This window comes from Schistocerca serialis, chromosome 9, assembly GCF_023864345.2.
Source record: "Schistocerca serialis cubense isolate TAMUIC-IGC-003099 chromosome 9, iqSchSeri2.2, whole genome shotgun sequence".
NCBI lineage: Eukaryota > Metazoa > Arthropoda > Insecta > Orthoptera > Acrididae > Schistocerca > Schistocerca serialis.
Genome location: NC_064646.1, coordinates 283,491,548 through 283,509,258, shown reverse-complemented (window position 1 = coordinate 283,509,258; position 17,711 = coordinate 283,491,548). Strand labels below are relative to the sequence as shown.

At 40.1% G+C, this 17,711-nt stretch overlaps 1 protein-coding gene across 2 annotated transcripts in view; it reads right to left on the bottom strand.

Annotated features, from left to right (window-relative positions):
• LOC126418801 (guided entry of tail-anchored proteins factor 1-like) overlaps positions 1–16,884 on the bottom strand; it is a 110,446-nt gene extending 93,562 nt beyond the window's left edge. For both annotated transcript variants that reach the window (XM_050085736.1, XM_050085735.1), the window contains exon 1: positions 16,750–16,884. In XM_050085736.1, the coding sequence (XP_049941693.1) occupies positions 16,750–16,818 (69 nt within the window). In that variant the 5' untranslated portion in view covers positions 16,819–16,884. The remainder of the gene's footprint in view (positions 1–16,749) is intronic.
• Between the last annotated feature and the right edge of the window lie 827 nt (positions 16,885–17,711).

The window sequence follows — 17,711 nt, the reverse complement described above, 5'->3', positions numbered from 1 at the left end:
AGCGCTGGAGTAGGTGGTTGTGGGGGGATGCATGGGGCAGGTTTTGCAGCGGGGTCGGTTACAGGGGTAGGAACCGCTGGGTAGAGAAGGTGGTCTGGGAATATTGTAGGGTTTGACAAGGATGTTACGGAGGTTAGGGGGGCGACGAAAGGCAACTCTGGGTGGTGTGGGGAGAATATTGTCAAGGGATGATCTCATTTCAGGGCTTGACTTGAGAAAGTCATATCCCTGGTGGAGTAATTTGTTGATGTAATCGAGGCCAGGATAATACTGTGTGACAAGGGGGATGCTTCTGTGTGGTCTGGGGGTAGGAACATTGTTGTTGGACAGGGAGGAATGTATTGCTCGGGAGATCTGTTTGTGGACAAGGTCTGCAGGATAGTTGCAGGAGAGGAAAGCACTGGTCAGGTTATTGGTGTAGTTGTTGAGGGATTCGTCACTGGAGCAGATACGTTTGCCACGAATACCTAGGCTGTAGGGAAGGGAGCGTTTGATGTGGAATGGATGGCAGCTATCAAAGTGAAGGTACTGTTGTTTGTTTGTGGGTTTGATGTGGACAGAGGTGTGGATGTGAGCTTCAACAAGATGAAGGTCAACATCCAGGAACATGGCTTGGGTTTTGGAGAAGGACCAGGTGAAATTCAGATTCGAAAAGGAGTTGAGGTTATGGAGGAAATTAAGGAGTGTTTCTTCACCATGAGTCCAGACCACAAAGATGTCATCTATAAACCTATACCAGGCCAGGGGAAGCAGCTGTTGGGTCTTCAGGAAAGCCTCCTCCATGCGCCCCATGAAGAGGTTGGCATAGAATGGAGCCATCCTGGTTCCCATGGCTGTTCCCCTGATTTGTTTGTAGGTCTGGCCTTCAAAAGTGAAGTAATTATGGGTGAGAATGATAAGAAACGAGGTTTTTGGAAGATCTTCGGGTGGGCGTTGGGAGAGGTAGTGGTTTGAAGCTGGCACAGCACTTAACAGTAGAATATCTTTGGCTTCCCTCTGACAGCCATGCCTCCATCCTTGCTACCCTCCCTGTTTACCTTTCCCTGTTGCTTCATAACCTGGGTTGTGAGTAACTGAATCCACTTTCCCTTCTTCCCTTTTTTCCCATCTCTCCTCACACACACACACACACACACACACACACACACACACACACACACACAGGGAGGTTCATTGATCGTGACCGGGCCAAATATCACACGAAACAAGCATCAAATGAAAAAACTACAAAGAATTAAACTTGTCCACCTTGAAGGGGGAAATCAGATGGCACTATGGTTGGCCCGCTAGATGGCGCTGCCATAGGTCAAACGGATATCAACTGCGTTTTTTTAAATAGGAACCCCCATTTTTTATTACATATTCGTGTAGTACGTAAAGAAATATTAATGTTTTAGTTGGACCAATTTTTTCGCTTTGTGATAGATGGCGCTGTAATAGTCACAAACATATCGCTCACAATTTTAGACAAACAGCTGGTAACACGTAGGTTTTTTAAATTAAAATACAGAACATTTTATTTCAGTTGTTCCAATGTGGTACATGTACCTTTGTGAACTTATCATTTCTGAGAATGCATGCTGTTACAGCGTGATTACCTGTAAATACCACATTAATGCAATAAATGCTCAAAATGATGTTCGTCAACCTCAATGCATTTGGCAATACGTGTAACGACATTCCTCTCAACAGCGAGTAGCTCGCCTTCCATAATGTTCGCACATGCATGACAATGCGCTGATGTATGTTGTCAGGCATTGTTGGTGGATCACGATAGTAAATATCCTTCAACTTTCCCCACGGAAAGAAATCTGGGGACGTCAGATCCGGTGAACGTGCAGGCCATGGTATGGTGCTTCGATGACCAATCCACCTGTCATGAAATATGTGATTCAATATCGCTTCAACCGCACGCGAGCTATGTGCCGGACATCCATCATGTTGGAAGTACATCGCCATTATGTCATGCAGTGAAACATCTTGTAGTAACATCAGTAGAACATTACGTAGGAAATCAGCATACATTGCACCACATAGATTGCCATCGATAAAATGGGGGCCAATTATCCTTCCTCCCATAATGCCGCACCATACAGTAACCCACTAAGGTCCTGATGTTCCACTTGTCACAGCCATTATGGATATTCTGTTGCCCAATAGTGCATATTACGCCGGTTTACGTTACCACTGTTGGTGAATGAAGCTAAATAGAACGCGTGCAAAAAATCCGTCATCGTCCCGTAATTTCTCTTGTGCCCAGTGGCAGAACTGTACACAAAGTTCAAAGTCATTGCCGTGCAATTCCTGGTGCCAAGAAATATGGTACGGGTGCAATCAATGTTGATGTAGCATTCTCAGTGCCAACGTTTTTGAGATTCCCGATTCTCGCGCAATTTGTCTGCTACTGATGTGCGGAATAGCCATGACAGCAGCTAAAACACCTACTTGGGCATCATCATTTGTTGCAGGTCGTGGTTGACGTTTCACATGTGGCTGAACACTTCCTGCTTCCTTAAATAATGTAACTATCTGGCGAGCTGCCCGGACATTTGGTCGATGTCGTCCAGGATACCAGAGCAGCATACATAGCACACGCCCGTTGGGCATTTTGATCACAATAGCCATACATCAACATGATATCAACCTTTTCTGCAATTGGTAAACAGTCCATTTTAACACAGATAATGTATCACGAAGCAAATACTGTCCGCACTGGTGGAATGTTACGTGATACCACGTACTTATACGTTTGTGACTATTACAGCGCCATCTATCACAAAGCGAAAAAAGTGGTCCAACTAAAACATTCATATTTCTTTATGTACTACATGAAAATGTAATAAAAAATGAGGGTTCCTATTTTAAAAAATGCAGTTGATATCCATTTGACCTATGGCAGCGCCATCTAGTGGGCCAACCATAGCGCCATCTGGTTTTCCCCTTCAAGCTAGACGAGTTTTGTTCTTTGCAGTTTTTTCGTTTGATGCTTATTTCGTGAGATATTTATTTCCTTGGTTGTTAAGCTTTTGTGGCTGCTGGCAAGTTACTGAAAATGTGTGTTCCTGAATAATGCACACATTTTTGTACAAGAGTAAGTGACATTAAATACTTGTGAAGACTATTCTTATTTCTAGTATTGACTACATGAACTGAGCTGTTGGTAGAAGTTCATACAACAACAACAACAACAACAACAACTACTAATAGGTTATACGATTCAATACAAATACATTTTATTGTCCTACAAATACAAGGCATGTTGTCACAAACATTGATCAGAGCAAACTAACTGTAGGTCCAGAGAGGTCAGTTGAGCTACCTCAGGGCAGCAATATTGTTCCAGGTGACTCCACACAGTTACATCCCCAGATTCTCAATGCTTTGCCAACTGAACACTATCATTTGTTTCATCTGCAAAGGTAATTTCCTCGGACACTAGTCTTCAGCCACTCACCCATTACCATTATCTGGACTGTATTATTATTTACTTATTAATAATTAATCTATTTACTGCTTTGATAACTAACTTATTTCATACGAAGGTATTCTTCTTCTCTGCCCCTTCCCTCTCACCCAATTCTGTCCCAGATTTCTTCAACTCCGGTTACACACTGAGCAATTAATGAAGGAAATACAAATTCCTGATATGAGTCTTCACTTGTGATGAACTTTATGAATGGTGTAGTAAAGATAGCTTACACATTTTTTTTAAATTAATTTATGCCCTACTTCGGTTAACATTTTTAGGCTCTTAGCATTTTCAGATCCAAAACCCAATTGTCACTGTTTTGTAATTAGATTTTGTGTATATTCCGAACGAACTTTATTTCAACAGTTCTATGCTTAAGTCTGAAAGTGACAGACACTTAAACACGGTATACAAAATTATATGATTAAAAAATATTACACAATCTAGATATCTACATCTACATCTATACTCTGAAAACCACCATGAGGTGCATAGTGGAGGGTACATCCCATTGTACCAGTTATTAGGGCTTTTTCATTTTCCATTCACATACAGAGCAGCACAGGAAGAACGATTGATTGAATACCTCTATGCATGCAGTAATTATTCTAGTCTTATCCTCATGATCCCTATGTGAGGGAAGCATAGGGGGTTGTAGTATAGATACCACTATTTGTATAATGTATGATAATAACACACAACTGGGTACTACAGACTATGCAGAGGGAAACACACACATACATTTTGCATGTAACACACAGTGATATTCATTCAAATTTAAAATAATTTAGACAGTAATTTTCTTTGGCATTGCCAGTGCATGATTCTGCCATTTATATCACTGTAAATTAAGTCCAAAAATATCCAAAGTAAAATGTGGTACATCAACCACTAAATTCAAAACTAATTGCTACAGTACTGACTTATGTAATATAATTATTTCTATAAATTTATTGGAACTACTTTAAATTCATGATGGAGAACAGATATAAAACAATAATTCCAGTACTATCAGACTATGTATTTATTAAGATTACTACGGTAAACACCATAGAACATTAGCTGCCCAGTTATAATGAAATACTGAAAACTATATTTAGTTTCCAGTTTACTGTTTGATTAACTGGAAGAAGGTACGGTGTAGTGTTTAAACGACACCTCATAACTACACTGCCCCAAAAAAGTAATGAAGCACTCATGAGACAGGGTCGGATGTCAAAGTAACTTCACACACATACACATCACTGGCCGGTATATAAATGATTAGAGCTGCAACTCTCTGTGACAGATAGACTACTTGAGTGCATCAGTGTTCTTTATGTTTAGTGTCATTATCAGGCCTGGTAGCATATGTAAGGGGCACAAACACCATCAGAGTTATCTCTTCGAAGGACACGGAGATGAGACATGTTCGTATGAGACAGCATTGTCAGCATCTGACGGAGTTTGAAAGCGGACTCATTGTGGATCTGCATTTGGCCAGCTGGTCAAATCGTGCAATATGCAGATATGTGGGGTCATTGGGTGGAGCAGTGGTCCAAGGCTGGACTGCAAAGGAACATGAGTGCAGGCATACTCATTGTCAAGGTTCCAGTCAACCATGTCTGACTACTACCAGGGAGGATTGTCATACTGTTCACCAAGCACACCATAACTCCTTTACATCTGTGTCTGCCGTATGAGAACAATGAATGGATCTGTGAAACATTCTGTGTCATCTCACACCATTAATAAAAGTAAAGCAGCAGCCAGACTAGGGAATTACCATCCTATGCTTAGGCTGCCAATAACACCACAAAACAAAGAGCTGCTTTTGGAGCGGTGCATGACCTGAACACATGGTCTGCTGATGTATAGCACTGCATCACATTCATTGATGAATTGTAGTTCCGCATATCCCCACATGACCATCGTCAGCGAACATGGTGGTGACCTTGGAATGGTTCCCATTCTTACAATACAGAGGAACCTCACATAGCGAACATAATTTGTTCAAGAATCTTACTCATAGTATGAATTACTCATTAAGCAAAACCAGTTATCCCATATACATTATTGTAAAATACCATAATGTGTTCCATGCAGAAAAGGTGCTAAAAGTTTTATCTTATTCATGCCATTTATTCAAAGAAAATTTTATGTGCAGAATTGTGTACTTTATTATTCATGGCACATAACTAATTCTTTTTTACTAGGAAGTTATCTATAGTCACCTGCAGACACTTCAACACTTGGCAAAAATGTGACACAGCATTATTGTGAAATAAATTTGTAGCGCACATAGCCACTACTTTATTGGGGGGATGATTTTCAATGTACACTGCAACCGATTCCCATGCTTCCAGCATTTGTCATATTGGGCCAGAAGATTGCTGCTGTCTCCTCCTCCTCTGAAGTTCAACTCTCCACAACTTCCTGCTGTGAAACACACTGCAACTCCATAAGCTCTTCCATGGTCATTTCTTGGCGGTGATCTTTCGTAAGCTCATTTATGGCATTGTTATCCACTTCTAGTCCCATGCTCTTGGCTAAAGATACAATCTCACTGACTACAGGCTTCACAGGTAATGATTCATTGATTCATATGCCTCAGAGTCACATTCGACGATGCACTTCTGCCAAAGCTTCTTCCAAGCAGAAGTGAGAATTCTTGCAGACAACGATGTTGAAGTGATATTTCCAAAACTCTCTGAGAGTGAGTTGGTAGCTTCAGTCAACTAAAAGCAATTCTTGAAGAGTGCTTTAGTGTAGAGCCTCTAAAGTTAGAAATAATCTGTTGGTCCATAGGATGGAGTAATGGAGTGGTGCAGGAAGGCTGAAACTGGATCTTCATGAATTGAAATTCTTCCTGGAGGTGGTCTTGTGGGCCTGGAGAATGGGCAGGAGTGTTGTCCATAACAAGCAAGACATGGAGTGGCAGATTCATCTCAAGCAAAAATTTTTTCACCGAAGGACCAAACACATCATTGATCCAATCAGAAGGAACGTCATTTGCCACCCAAGCCTCATTGTTGGACCTCCACATCACATTTAACCTGCCCTTCAGGATTTTACACTTCTTGAAGGCTTGTGGAGTTTCTGAATGGTCAACAAGCAGCAGTTCAATTTTCAAATCGCCACTTGCATTGGCACAGAATAACAGTGTGAGACAGTCTTTCACTGGCTTGTGACCGGGCAATGCATTCTCCTCTGCTGTTATAAAGGTACACTTCAGCATCGTTTTCCCGAATAGACCTGTCTGATCACAATTAAAAACCTGTTGTAGCAGATAACTCTCAGAATCTATGAACATCTTGAAGCTGATGAAGAAGCTTTTGCTGCCTTTGTGTTGAAGCTGGCTGCTTCCACATGCCTTACAATGCTGGGGATGCGTTTTCCTCTTAAACTTCTTGAACCACCTGTGGCTCCCTTAAACACTTCTTTGGCCACTGATGATACTGGTGTCTTCTAAATGAGCTCAGCAAAAATCATTCTCACCTTCTCACAAGTGATGTTCTCATTAGTAGTGTTGCCTCGCAATTGCTATCCATTTATCCATATAAGCAGCAACCTTCCCACATCACCCAGAATACGAAACTGTTGTTTAGATACTCTTGTCATTCCCTTTGAAGCCTCTATCTCCTTAATCTTACCCTTGCTCTGATGATAGTGCAAATAGTTGATGCAGACCAATCGTATGCGCATGCTAAACCAGCAACACTCACATCACCTTCACATTTTTCAATGATTTTATGTTTCATTTCCAAGGTCATTTATGTTCTCTTATCGTCATCTTCTTATGGCTTTATCTTCAGTGACATTTCCACAAGAGCTATTAAACTTGCACACAAAAAGATACTGTGTGAACACAAGTTTAGAAAAATGTTTGATCGCAAGCTGCACTAAGATGGTAGCAGAAAGAGCACTAAACCCAGACAGCAGTATGTACTAAAGGCATTGTTCATATGTCACTGCCAAGAACGACAAGTGTTCAAATCACTGAACTTTTAACCCTCCGCACGGCTGTTGGTGATGTCACACTACATCATCATCACTCATTACAATAAGGATTGCTCAATAAGTGAGTCTTTTTTTACAATTTATTTTGCTCATTATGCAAATTGCACATTATGGGAGGTGCTTGTTAAGTGAGGTTCCACTGTATTTTGGAGAGGCACAGCAATGTTACTATTGGGCTCAGGGGAGTCATCATGTATAGCTTCAGGTCATGGCTGGTAATGACAGAGAACCCACAGAACAACAGCATGTCATGGACATCCCGTTCCCTCTCAAGCAACAATATTGTGGTGCCATTTCTCAACAGGATGGTGCTTATCCACACATGACGTATCTCTCTATGAACTGTCTGTGTACTGTTGACTTACTCCCATGGCCAGCAAGATTCCCAGATCTGTCCCCAATTGAATGTGCATGGGATCAGCTTAGATGACAATCCAGAGTCCATTTCCAGAATATCAGGACCAGCTGTGGGACAGCTTGCCTCAGATGAGGATGCAACGGCTTTATAACACATTTCCCAACCGAATCAGTGCACACATCAAGGCCATAGGGGCACTGTATTTCACTGATAACTGGGCTCATACTTCCAAGTTCTTTGTAAATTTGACTTGATTTTTTAAACACTGTAACAATATTTTATACCCACTCAATCTGTCAAGCTTCAGTTTGGTTCCTCCTCCCCTTCTGGATGATTCACATTTTTTTTTTTTTTTTTTTTTTTTGTCAAGATGTGCAACTGGATACAGTATACAATAAGATGGCCTATAGAATGATGTTCTTGAACATACTGATATGTTCTGTGTCTTTGTTATGATAATGTTTTCACTATGCTGTGTATAGCAGTTCAGGTGCTCTGCTATTTACTTATTTATTATTAGACTATTTATCCATTGATTTTGTGCTGACAACCCTGTACTTACCTGACTAAAAACCCTGTTCTTCCTGCCACCACACTTCACAAAATTTCACAATATTTAACTTCAATTCACTCATTTCGCTTTTGAAATTCTTTATTTTATTCTTTCTGCATGATTAAGGGATCTAACATTCCACACTCCACCCTTATAAGTCCAAATTCGTTCTTCCCTGGTGAAAACATTCTCCTGGGTAGTTCCTGCCCCATGATCCAAATGGGTATACGTTTTACCTATAGAATATTTTACATGAACAGATGCTATCTTCATTTAACCACATAGTAGAGTGACTTGTTCTTTGTAAAAATAAAATATGTTGTTTCCCCTTGCTTTCAGTCATGCCACAGCCTCAACTTAGCAAGGCCATGTCGGATAATGTTACAAAACCGCATCAGTCACTCATGCTGATTGTTGCCCTTGCTTTCTGTCATGCCACAGCCTCAACTTAGCAAGGCCGTGTCGGATAATGTTACAAAACCGCATCAGACACTCATGCTGATTGTTGCCCCTTCAACTACTGAAATGGTTGCAGCCATTCTTTAGGAACATTTTGTAAGTGTGCCTCCCCACAGATACAAATCCAATGTGGTTCCACCTGTCATACAGCTATCCATATTGCTGAGACACGCAAGCCACCCCAGGGCAGGGCAGGTCAATAGTTTTGGGGGGGATGAATGGCCAAATAACACTGTTCTACAAAAAAAACCTTTTTTTCTATTTCTGATAAAAAATATTGTGATCCTAGTTGTATTTTGAGTTCTGAATTGAAAACTGTTTTTGGTTTTTTTCTGTCAGGGATAGTTTACGAGTAATCACAATTTTATTTCTCTTTTCAGTTTCTGATATAGTGCAGCAAACGTGAGGTGAAATTCGACAAACAAATGCACATCTTTATGATGTTATAAGTTCATCACATTAATGGAGGGTGGGATCTAACATATAACACAGTAACCTTTGTGTATACACTTTGAAGCATTTATTTGACATGAGAAATTACAGAAAATTGACAAACAATGAGCCACTGCCTTGTAATGCACATCACTTTTTTCTCTTGTATTGTGAATCTTTCTTCTCTCGAATGATATTCCAGCAATGATCTGCTAACATAGAAGGTACCCACTTCCCTTCATAGCACCTTTCTATGGTAGAAATGTCTTTATGGAATCGTTCCCCATGTTCATCCGATACGTCACTACAACTCTCTGTGAAGTAGTCCAGATGAGAGTCCATCATATGTGCCTTCAAGGACATATTGCACCCCAAATCCTGATATGCTTTGATCATATCCTTCACCATTGCTTTGTAGTTAGTAGCTCTTCTTCTTCCGAGGAAGTTTTTCGACACCATCTTGAAACAGTCCCATGCGGTGTTTTCTTTATCAGTTAAACATGCTTCAAAATTTGCATATCTCTGCTGCTCCCTGATTTGTGGGCCCACAAATACACCTTCCTTTATGTTTGCAGCTGAAAGATGGGGGAATTTGGTAGCTAGATATGCAAACCCACAGCCTGTTGGATCCATGGCCTTCACGAATTGTTTCATCAGGCCAAGTTTGATGTGAAGCGGTGGAAGTAGTATATATTCAGGAGCTACCAGACTTTCACGTTGTACATTCTTTTCGCCAATATTCCATCTTCGCCTATGCCATTTCTTTTTCACGTAGTGAGAATTTCGGTCTCAACTATCCCACTCGCAAAGAAAACAGGCATACTTTGTGTAGCCTTGTTGCATTCCCAGTACCATAGCAATTACCTTGAAATCTTCACATATTTTCCATTTGTGTTCATTGTATTTTAATGAATTTAGCATCCTTAATACGAATTCGTAATTCTCTTTTGTCAAACTAGCGTGAGCTACTGGAACAGAGGGTATTTTATTTCCGTTATGGAGCAAAACACCCTTCAAACTTGTTTTCAATGCATCTATGAAAAGTCTCCACTCCTGTGACATATAAGTGAAGTTCAGCACTTTAATGAGGCCAGCAACGTCATTGCAAAATGTCAGGGCTTCGTCAGTTGAAAAATAAGAAATAAAGGCATGTTCTCTGTGCCTGAACACACTGATTTTAGTACTTTGGTGCAGTAGATTATACTCTTGTAATCTTGAACGAAGCAGCTGCGCCTTTTGTTTACTTAGTCCTAGATCACGTACTAAATCATTTAAATCTGTCTGTGTCAACAAATGTGGCGACGACTCACTTGGCCGGCCGCGGTGGACAAGCGGTCCTAGGCGCTTCAGTCTGGAACCGCGCGACTGCTACGGTCGCAGGTTCGAATCCCGCCTCGGGCATGGATGTGTGTGATGTCCTTAGGTTAGTTAGGTTTAATTAGTTCTAAGTTCTAGGGGACTGATGACCTCAGATGTTAAGTCCCATAGTGCTCAGAGCCATTTGAACCATTTGACTCGCTTGTGCAGTGATATAAAGAATCATCATCTGTGATTTCTTCAGTACTACTTATTCCACTGTCACTCGGAATTTGACCTCGAGCTCTTGAAGGTACTGGAAGGTTGTCCGAATGCTGCACTGCCATTCTCGCTGAAGGCAGATCTGGGTAAACAATGTGCCTCTTCGACTTTTTGTTTGTAAAACCCTTAATTTTTGTTAGAAATAACAATCAGTAACATGGTCCTTAGGCTCCCTCCACACCATGGGAACAGCAAACAACGCCACATTCTCTTTACCTTTCCACCACTGAATTAGTTTGCAGTAACATGTAGCACAACATAAATGTGGTGCCCATTCTTTATCTTGGTCTCCTACCTCTACTCCAAAGTAATGTTTGTATGCTTTCTTTATCACTGAAGAAATTTTCTTCCTATTTCTGGCAAAAGTGAACTTCCCACAGATCTAGCAGAAGTTGTCTGGCTTATATCGACATCCACGACGACGTGGCATTTCTGCAAATTTAAAAATACCACTTTGGTAATACACCCGTATTAAATTAATAGTAGGCAACTAGAGGAACACTGATGTGTAAAAACAAGCAGTCGTTTTACCTTCAGCAGCAGGCTCTATCAGTTTACACACAGGAACTAAAAAATTCAACCGTGCTCGGAAATATGACAGACAGTTACTTGTCAGCCAAAACACCCACTCGTTAAGATTGACACAAATTGCGGCTAACACCACTGTTGTAAACTCGATGCACCTGCTCCTAGGATGCGTGAAGCTTTACTGCCGAGGCAGCGATCGGCTGTCGCCGTTCGAGTTAATGAGATGTTTCAGGTGGTCATAATGACTTAGGTGTGGCGGGGGATAAACAAATGATGTCTGATTCTTCCCACCTGCTGTTGCACAAGAAACTATCACGTTCAATCACTACAGGATGCGGCAACATACCCGTATTTCTCTATAACATCTCTGTGTTTGCCATGAATTGTGAATATACATATATATACGTATTACATAAAAAGTATCCCTGACAACGATATTTTGTTTACATATTTGAATTTCCCACGATAAAATGGTCTAGAAGCACATACTTCAATATCAGAAATAGAACCCATGTCGAACAGTGTTATAAAGGTTTACATTATGTCTTAACTAAAACACAGAACTACAGTGATCACTTACTGCAGTTGTACTCCAATTTATTCAATCTTGATGTTAACAATGACTTTCTATGACTGGTTTTAGTAGTTAATTAGCCACTTTCAGAGGATAGCTGAAAACCGTCACAAAAAGCTGATAAATTCAACGAAGACCATGAATAAATTGGGTACATAAGGACACAGATAAACTGAAAGAAGTTACTGAGTAAAACACACAATGCACAGTTGTTGTAGCAAAGTGGGCACATGATTCCTACCAGTAACTGTCGATAGTGTTTGTGTAGATTAATGGGCTAAGTAGGTCTGCTTTTGGTATATAAGATCACAAAAATAAACCAAGATGTGGCAAAAATTTCTTGGACAATTTAATGAACTGTCTCGAATAGAATGGATGTGGATTTCTGTAGATGTCCTGCTCCATTTGTAAGCATTGACATTTATCTCCCAGAAGGTAGCTTTACATGCCGTTGCACATTATGAGCTCATCGACAATATCTAAATTGTGAGAGTTGGCATTCTTGTTCCTTCTCCTATGGTCTTCCCATCTGTATTAAATATATCAGTTCTGATACCGATCTTCCACACAGGCTTACAGCTTCATTTTTCGTTACTAATTATGAAGTGTAGTTCAAAAACAGGTTTTTTTCTGATGTTTCAACCATCTATTTTATGCACAATATTTCAGTTACTTCAAGTACTGAGAGTTGTGCTGCTATGTGTACTTGCTGCCTGACTCCAACCAGACTGTGAACTGCTGTTGGTCTCAAAGCTCTATTTATAGCTGAGTTTTACTCTTGACATGTAATACACTCTTTGATGCTCTATATTTCAGAGGTCTCACTAACATTTTATGAAATTCACATTCTCTCAATGTTTACTAACTCTGTTGGATGGGAATGGTTGATGAAATCTTAATAAATTGAGTGTTGGATCACAATCCTAATTTAAAATGAAATATCCATCCCAGTTAATTCTGTCTGGTGACATCTCCATTTCAACAGACTTCAGCATTACGCTGTTCCAGAAACTTAGCATCTGACCACAATATGTGTATCATCTTATTTCACTTCATGATTATATCAGAGGCAGTGCTTGGTGACACCTGATTTGTATGGTTGTATTCGTCAAGTGTGTCACTGATGCTCCTTGAATCTCTCCTCAACTGTCGTGATAGTCTCTCCCACATAAGACATGCCACATTTGCGCAGAATGTAGTGTACAGTCGGATTTTGGAGAGACAGATCATCTTTATTAATACAAAAAGACTTTTTATCTTCAGTGACGAGAGCAAAATATGTTATGCACTAGAAGCTGCCCAGCTTAAATCAACATGTTTCTACTAATATGTGTACAAAATGTATTATGGTATGGCCACATGGAATAAAAAAACTTCAAGGCAACTTGAGGCATAAGTTATTCAGCAGTCCACTTAAAAGATGCATTTTAAAAAACAAAAGAATGAATTAATATTATTTTTTGACAATAAAATAAAAATTGATTTCAAATTGTTGATATTATAAATGGAGCACACTAGCTCAATATGACAGAGACAAAAAAGAAAGTGCCCATTGGTTTCTTGGTGGAAATAGTTGGCAGTCACATGGAACGATGTGGAGAAGTCATGTAAAGTGTCAGTCAAATGAATATCAATTTTTATCCATTGGGATGATATTGGGAAACCGGAGTTGATCTAGGGACAAAATTGCTTACAAAACAGTTGTGCAGCTCAGTCTATAATATTGCTGTGAACCCATATCAGATCAGGCTAACAGGACCACCATGTTGCCAACATACACTGCCGCGGGGGGGGGGGGGGGGGGGGGGCATAGTGCACATGGAAAGACAATGTCAATCTTGATCTGGTAATGGCACATGCCATCTAGGGTATAGGAGATGTACTGATAATAGTTTCAATGTCATCTGCCAATAGATAGCATACTGGCACAGCTACCAGAGTGCCACCTGTGCCAACCCTTTCAACATGCTCTGCAGGATGTGCAGCAACTACATCTACATCTACATACATACTCCGCAATCAACAATACGGTGCATGGCGGAGGGTACCTTGTACCACAACTAGCATCTTCTCTCCCTGTTCCACTCCCAAACAGAACGAGGGACAAATGACTGTCTATATGCCTCTGTACGAGCCCTAATCTCTCTTATCTTATCTTTGTGGTCTTTCCGCTAAATGTAAGTTGGCGGCAGTAAAATTGTACTGCAGTCAGCCTCAAATGCTGGTTCTCTAAATTTCCTCAGTGGTGATTCACAAAAAGAACGCCTCCTTTCCTCTAGAGACTCCCACCGGAGTTCCTGAAGCATTTCTGTAACACTCGCATGATGATCAAACCTACCAGTAACAAATCTAGCAGCCCGCCTCTGACTTGCTTCTATGTCCTCCCTCAATCCGACCTGATAGGGATCCCAAACGCTCGAGCAGTACTCAGGAATAGGTCGTATTAGTGTTTTATAAGCGGTCTCCTTTACAGATTAACCACATCTTCCCAAAATTCTACCAATGAACCGAAGACGACTATACGCCTTCCCCGCAACTGCCATTACATGCTTGTCCCACTTCATATCGCTCTGCAATGTTACGCCCAAATATTTAATCGGCGTGACTGTGTCAAGCGCTACACTACTAATGGAGTATTCAAACATTACAGGATTCTTTTTCCTATTCATCTGCATTAATTTACATTTATCTATATTTAGAGTTAGCTGCCATTCTTTACATCAATCACAAATCCTGTCCAAGTCATCTTGTATCCTCCTAAAGTCACTCAACGATGACACCTTCCCGTACACCACAGCATCATCAGCAAACAGCCGCACATTACTATACACCGTATCCAAAAGATCACTTATGTAGATAGAAAACAACACACTTCCCTGGGGCACTCCAGATGATACCCTCACCTCGGATGAACACTCACCATCGAGGACAACGTACTGGGTTCTATAACCTGGCCAGCATGATCTCCTGACTCGCGTTCAACTGAGCACACGTGGGGTATCATGGGACAAGAAGTGGCTCGTGCAACTCATCAACCAACAACTCTTAGAGAAGTAAGTGAACAGGGTGAGCAGGCTTGGCATAAAATATCCCAGGATAGTATTCACCATCTGTACAACTGACTGGATGACACGAGTCAGCACTTGCATTGCCATCTGTGGAGGCTACATCACACATGAATGTGGGTGTTCCAGCATGGGTCGATACCTGGTACCTCAGAATCACTTGTGCTGTTATCTGTAAATGTATTCATTTCATTTACTCCATATACAGTATTGCAACAATAACTTTTGAGTGAACTGGAAACCTCTAAAAGGGTGTACTAATTTTTTTTTCCAGCAGCGTATTAAGCAGGACATCACAAATGGTCACCAGGCTTGTCTGACTAGCTGATAGTATAATAAAATTGTTGAAAAACATAAGCTGGCAAATCCTCAAATGGTAGATGCTAAACATCTCTCGTAAATCAATATATTCATTGACCTGGTTTTGAGGAATGAAATAACAAATATTCTTAATTCCTTTACCTTAAATAATTATGACTCCCTTGAGGTGAGTATCAGTATAATTTGATTAACAACATTACACAGAATGGCATACATGCAAATATTTTTCCAATATTCCATCCATGAAAAGAATATGAACAAAACTAAATGTCTCACAGAACAAAAAGTGTCCTCTGCTATTCACTTTATACTGACTCAAAAGTGTAAAGATGCGAATGTAAAAACAGATAATCAAATGGTAATTCAGCATAGACAAGCATAAAACCAGTACCTTAATCACTGTACTACCGATCTCAATCGTCCCGCACAGTCACAGACTATAAAAGAGCAATCCTAAAAATATAAATCCAGTATTTATTACTGCGCTGCCTCTCACAGTCACTATACAGCCATTACCTCTAGGACAAAACATGACAAAGCAAGAAGACAAGTAAATCAATCAATACATTCAAAATGAAGACTGCAGTTCTGAAGGGGCAGGGACAACACAGGCATTATGCAAAAATGAAATATTATTGATAGAGAAACCACGTGGAATGCAGGTCTTCTGCGAGTATGTAGCCCAACTAAAGTGAATGAAAAATATATAAACAGCAGAAGAAATAGGAAAGAAGGAAAATTGGGGTTCAACATCCATAGCAACATGATTACTAGAAATGAAGCAGTAGTATGGTTGGACATGGAAACAACATTGGTTGTTGAAACCTAAACGCGAATAATCAGATTTGAATTTGATCCTTGTTCTTCCAGATTATGATTCCAGTGTCATGCACTGTGGAATTTCATTCAAAAGATAGGAAGGACGAAGTTGAGGAAAAAGAGATGCTAAAGAATATAGAGGTAGGTTGCACTGCAGGTGATTAGACTACGAGTCAAATACATAGGTGGTTGTGATCAGTTGTACTGTACATACAACAATCTGCAAATACGTTTATTATTTTCAGTGGTGTATTAAATGATATAAAAAGGAATATTATTGTTGAGGAAGAGCTTCAGAAACAACCGTGAGAACGGGGAGAAACTTTGAGAGATAAGTACCAGATTCACAATCAGTATTAAATACAGAGCATTACAATATTACCACTCTCTTGCTGCACAAATCGCTTCCTTCTAATTCAGATTTTCGTTTTCTCATTTCTCCATGAGTAAACCATCAAGAATCTGCACGGCTAGGTGTCTGAATGACATTTCCGAAACAATAGTGCTTTATAAAAGCATCGTACTTCGTCACGTCGCTGAAATTTATGCGAATGGCTAGTGCTTCTCTTCATTAATTGACAAAACAGTACTCACACTTCTGACAATAACTGGAAGAAAGGCGTTGATAAAGCAGATACATGTCGTTGACAGTAAAATATACATCGCCGGTTCAATAGTTTATTTACTTTACGTATGTAAACAATACCAAAGATCTTTCATAAAAAACCAAGGAGGAGTAAGGAGTGAGATTTCTTAGATGGGGCAGAAAACATATCCACGCTTGAAGAAAGAGATAATTTTTTTATCTGTTTCAAAGTTAGCAGTGACTGAAACGGAGATTTCAAGTCTGTATAGTGTATTCAGAACATAGATAAATGTTTCGAAAAAAAATACGGTGACAGGATGTTGTGAATATTCTACGTTATGTTGGAATGCTGCCTATTTAGATCGCGAAACACGTTTTCCGTCTACAGCAAACCGATACAACCCGGAGCTGTTATGATCATACATTGTTATAAAAAAAAATTGTGGAGAAATTTTTTATTCGCTCAACGGTGTACATAGCACATACTACGTAGAGATCAATTTGTTTCCTTGTCATAACCGTGTGAAAAATGGCACGACAGATGATATTTATTTAAACAACGTAATTAATGTGTAATTAGAGTGATATTGAGAGCGAATTTACCGAATTCCTTCCTGTAGCTTGCGATGCACACGATGTAGGTTTGAATTTGGACTGAATGTTAATTTTTGGTAGATAGCTTTTTAGCCTCTTGATAAAGAAAAATACTGCTAAAGTGCTAATACGCCAAAGGCGCAGTGTATTGTGGAGAACAACAGTCGAAAGAAACAGGATGGCAATTTTTTAGTTGGTACAGTAGTACCTCGTATTAAGGACTAGTCTGATCCACGCGCCCGGTTATGCAGTACATTGTATATTAATAATGTTGCGGTTTTCGTTGTTGTGTTATGTTTAATAACGTAGTAATTTAAAATTGAGCCCCGCAGATTACAAGCCATTTTCACCAGAATTTGTGAAGTAGCCTACAATC